This window comes from Perkinsus marinus (assembly GCF_000006405.1).
Source record: "Perkinsus marinus ATCC 50983 genomic scaffold scf_1104296952306, whole genome shotgun sequence".
Taxonomy (NCBI): Eukaryota; Perkinsozoa; order Perkinsida; family Perkinsidae; genus Perkinsus; species Perkinsus marinus.
The window spans coordinates 99,146-102,488 of NW_003208911.1; the positions used below are offsets into that span (position 1 = coordinate 99,146).

Here is a 3,343-nt window from a genome sequence, read left to right on the forward strand (position 1 = left end):
GAGGTAGTAGTGATTATAGACGACGTCATCTCATCGTCATGCTTCTGGTGTCACAGACGTGTCTGCCCACAGCCCCCATGTTCTTATGAGAAGGTCATCGATGTGAAACGAGCGGCTGATGTAAGAAGCGTACTCTTCTGCTGGCAATGCTGGGCCGGCACCTCGACGCATCGACATGTTATCACATCCAACAAGGGCAGCAGGCAGTGGATATAGTAACTATATACTCCTTTGGATACTACCTCTTTCGATCATGTGTTCCCAGATAATATCCCTTCCTTAGAGCATAGGGTGGATCCTAGTCGTCTGGTTGATGATCCCAGGAAGGTCTTTATTGGTGGTATCCCAGTCAGTGGGGATAAAGGTAGAATGATTATTACGACGGGTTGTGTAATGATGATACTCTATGTGTAGATAAGCTCATAGCCCTATTATCCCGCTATGGCAGTGTTATAGATTGTGATATCATGTATGATAAGGAGACTGGTAGGAATAAAGGATACGGCCGCGCTACTTATTCGACACCTGCTGAGGCTAATGCTGCCATAAGAAGTGGAGATGCCAATATGATTGACGCTAAATGTGTAAGTTATTTATTGTTATTATCATTATATTATAATTGCTGTTCATGGTAGGTTGAGATAAAGCCCTTGCTACGACCACCAACCAACATTCCTGCTACGCCCAACACTAATCGGTTCAATAATCACGATGATGCTACAGGGTAATGATGATGATGCTCTCAGGATTGGTATGTTTATATTATTTCTTATCATTAGTTATACGATGGATGGCCCGTGCAAAGTCTTCCTTGGTGGTATACCTCCATCGGTTGATGAAGGTACTATTCCTTCTAGTCTCCCTCGTAATGGTGGGAGAGGATGTGTGTACTCAGATAAGCTAGCCCATCATTTATCCCGATATGGTAGGGTAGCAGAGGTTAGAATATACCGTGACATGGAGACGGGCCGTCATAAAGGATTCGGCTTTGCTATTATGGGTGATCCATCACAGGCCAAGGCAGCATGCCATGGTGGCAATAATAACTATATCGATTCCAAATGGGTAAGTGCAATGTTATATTACCTCATTACCATTATTTGCACACCTTTGGTAGATCCAGGTGAAGCCCTTCTGTAACCCTTATGACCGGAATGTATCCGGCCCCATGGAACGGCAGATGATGATGCGGACGCCAGGTTCCAGGCCTCCTCCCCCTGCTACTACTACGACTATCAATCAGCCTCCACCCCCTCCACCAGCAGGAGCAGGAGGAGGAGGAGTACCTGCCACTTACGGTCGAGGAGTGCATACACCCCCACATATGCAGTATAATGTACCACCATTACACCAACTCCAAGGAGATACTCATGTATACCGCTCTACTCCTACTACCCAACAACAGGCTAACGTTATGACGGTATCATCATTAAGACCGCAACAAGGTGCAATGCAATCCTATCCACAACAACCGCAGCAGGGATACGGTAATGAGCAAGCTCAACAGGGACAAGCAACTGGAGGAAGGGTGGCATCAAACAATACGATGATGTCAATGCAGTAATAGAACTACGATATCACTACCCATTATAGATTATCGTCATCATTTTCAGAGCTTATAACGATAATCCCTACATCCATCATACCCAAGAACAACAACAACAACAACAACAACAACAACAGCTAAACAACTCTGGCAATAGAACCCCATCACAGTACATGCAACACCAACACATTGGTGTACCAGTATCAAGTCCCATACAACAACAACAACAGGGCGTAGGTCATGCCGCCTCGACGATGATCCCATCACAAGGGCCCGCTACGATGACTACTACTAACATGCCTCAACAACCTCAAGCCCTTCCTATGGTTCAGGGTACATCCCCCGCTGGTCCAGGAGCTTACAACTATCAAGGATCTATGGCAATGACTGCTGCTTCTGCTGCTGCTGCTGCCCAACAACAACAGCTACAGCAACAGGCTTACAACTTTATGGCAGCTTATCAGGAAGCTGCTGCTTATAATGCTGCTGGTCGAGGTCAAAGGACGGCTCCTTATTAATGATAGGTAGTACTACTACTATTAACACGTATCTAGTATCATAGGGGTATAAGAGAGTAAGGAACAATGAGCGATATTTCATGTTTGGACTACTTATAGTATATGCTACTATCATCAGTATTATGCGAGGATTGATGGTTTAGTATGATACATGTACGTGGATATATTATCATCTCCTTATAACATTATCAGGTCTCGCTGGTACTTATATATATACAAGAATATGACAACTCTGTATTTGCCGTTGTTGTTCCTCTACCCTCATCATCATCCCTGTCCCGTTAGGATGATGATGACAGTAGTTAGTATAAGCTTTTTCCTAGTGGTATCGTTTATGATAAGGTCCATAGTACGTAGCTCTCTCATACTATATTGTATTATCACTATAACCACCATCACGATGATGATAACTCATGAAAAGCGTAGCGTTGGGAGTATATATATTATGTAAAATGATTACAGGGTGTGTTACTAACAATATAGGAGTTTATAGGCATTCCTCATGATGCCCATAAGCAGCTATAATAAAGATGATACTCATAAGTTAGTACTTGGTTATTGCTGGTTATTGCTATACCATATCATATCATAGAGTTCAAGTTGATGGGCATCATATTAAGGGTAAGAAGAGTACACTACATATGCTGTATATCATCCTCTACTGCATCATATTACTGCTTACTCTCACATATCCTGATTCCACTTTTTATACATGTTTTATTGTTTAGGTCTCGCAATTATCAGGCTTCTTAGACTGTTTCGACACAGCAGCCTCCAATCAGGTCTTCTTAGACTCATCTTTATCATCATGGTCATCTTGTTGGACCACCACTACACAGGGTATCTATTTTATAAGTACCCATCATCATCGTCTATTACTCATTGGCATTCACTCTAATCGGCATGTGTTGAGTACAGTAGCGCCAGACCAGTAGCATTGCCATTAATCTGCTTTAACACGCCCATATTGCCGTCGTTATCATTATCAATCAGCCTCAGGCTGTTTTGTTTCTTCTTGCATCATAATATTCCTTTACCATGTTGGTTGTACCGTCGTCGCCCCCTCCAGCATCTACTATGCTTTTTATTGAGGGTAACACGACGATAACAACGACATCAATAGATCCTATAGAAGGATTCGATGATGCCGTGGAGGCTAGTGCTACTGGACGTAGAGGGGAACGTCGGAATACATGGTCCTCATCGATTCCTTCACGAAGTGGCACCACCACTACTACAGAGTGGAGCAACGACCTCATGCTGCATCAGAGATCTCACA

The 3,343-nt window shown here is 43.4% G+C and overlaps 2 protein-coding genes across 2 annotated transcripts; both read left to right on the plus strand.

Moving 5' to 3' along the window:
- Positions 1–467: 467 nt before the first annotated feature.
- On the plus strand, positions 468–1,687 carry Pmar_PMAR014112 (conserved hypothetical protein; the record flags this gene model as incomplete). The annotated part of the gene is made up of 6 exons (XM_002777084.1): positions 468–584; positions 636–724; positions 780–841; positions 896–1,065; positions 1,118–1,487; positions 1,614–1,687. 6 exons carry the CDS (start codon positions 468–470, stop codon positions 1,685–1,687), a joined length of 882 nt encoding a protein of 293 aa, XP_002777130.1.
- Positions 1,688–1,842: 155 nt separating this feature from the next.
- Positions 1,843–2,064, plus strand: Pmar_PMAR014113 (hypothetical protein; the record flags this gene model as incomplete). The annotated part of the gene is made up of 1 exon (XM_002777085.1): positions 1,843–2,064. The coding sequence occupies one exon, from the start codon at positions 1,843–1,845 to the stop codon at positions 2,062–2,064; it is 222 nt and encodes a 73-aa protein (XP_002777131.1).
- Between the last annotated feature and the right edge of the window lie 1,279 nt (positions 2,065–3,343).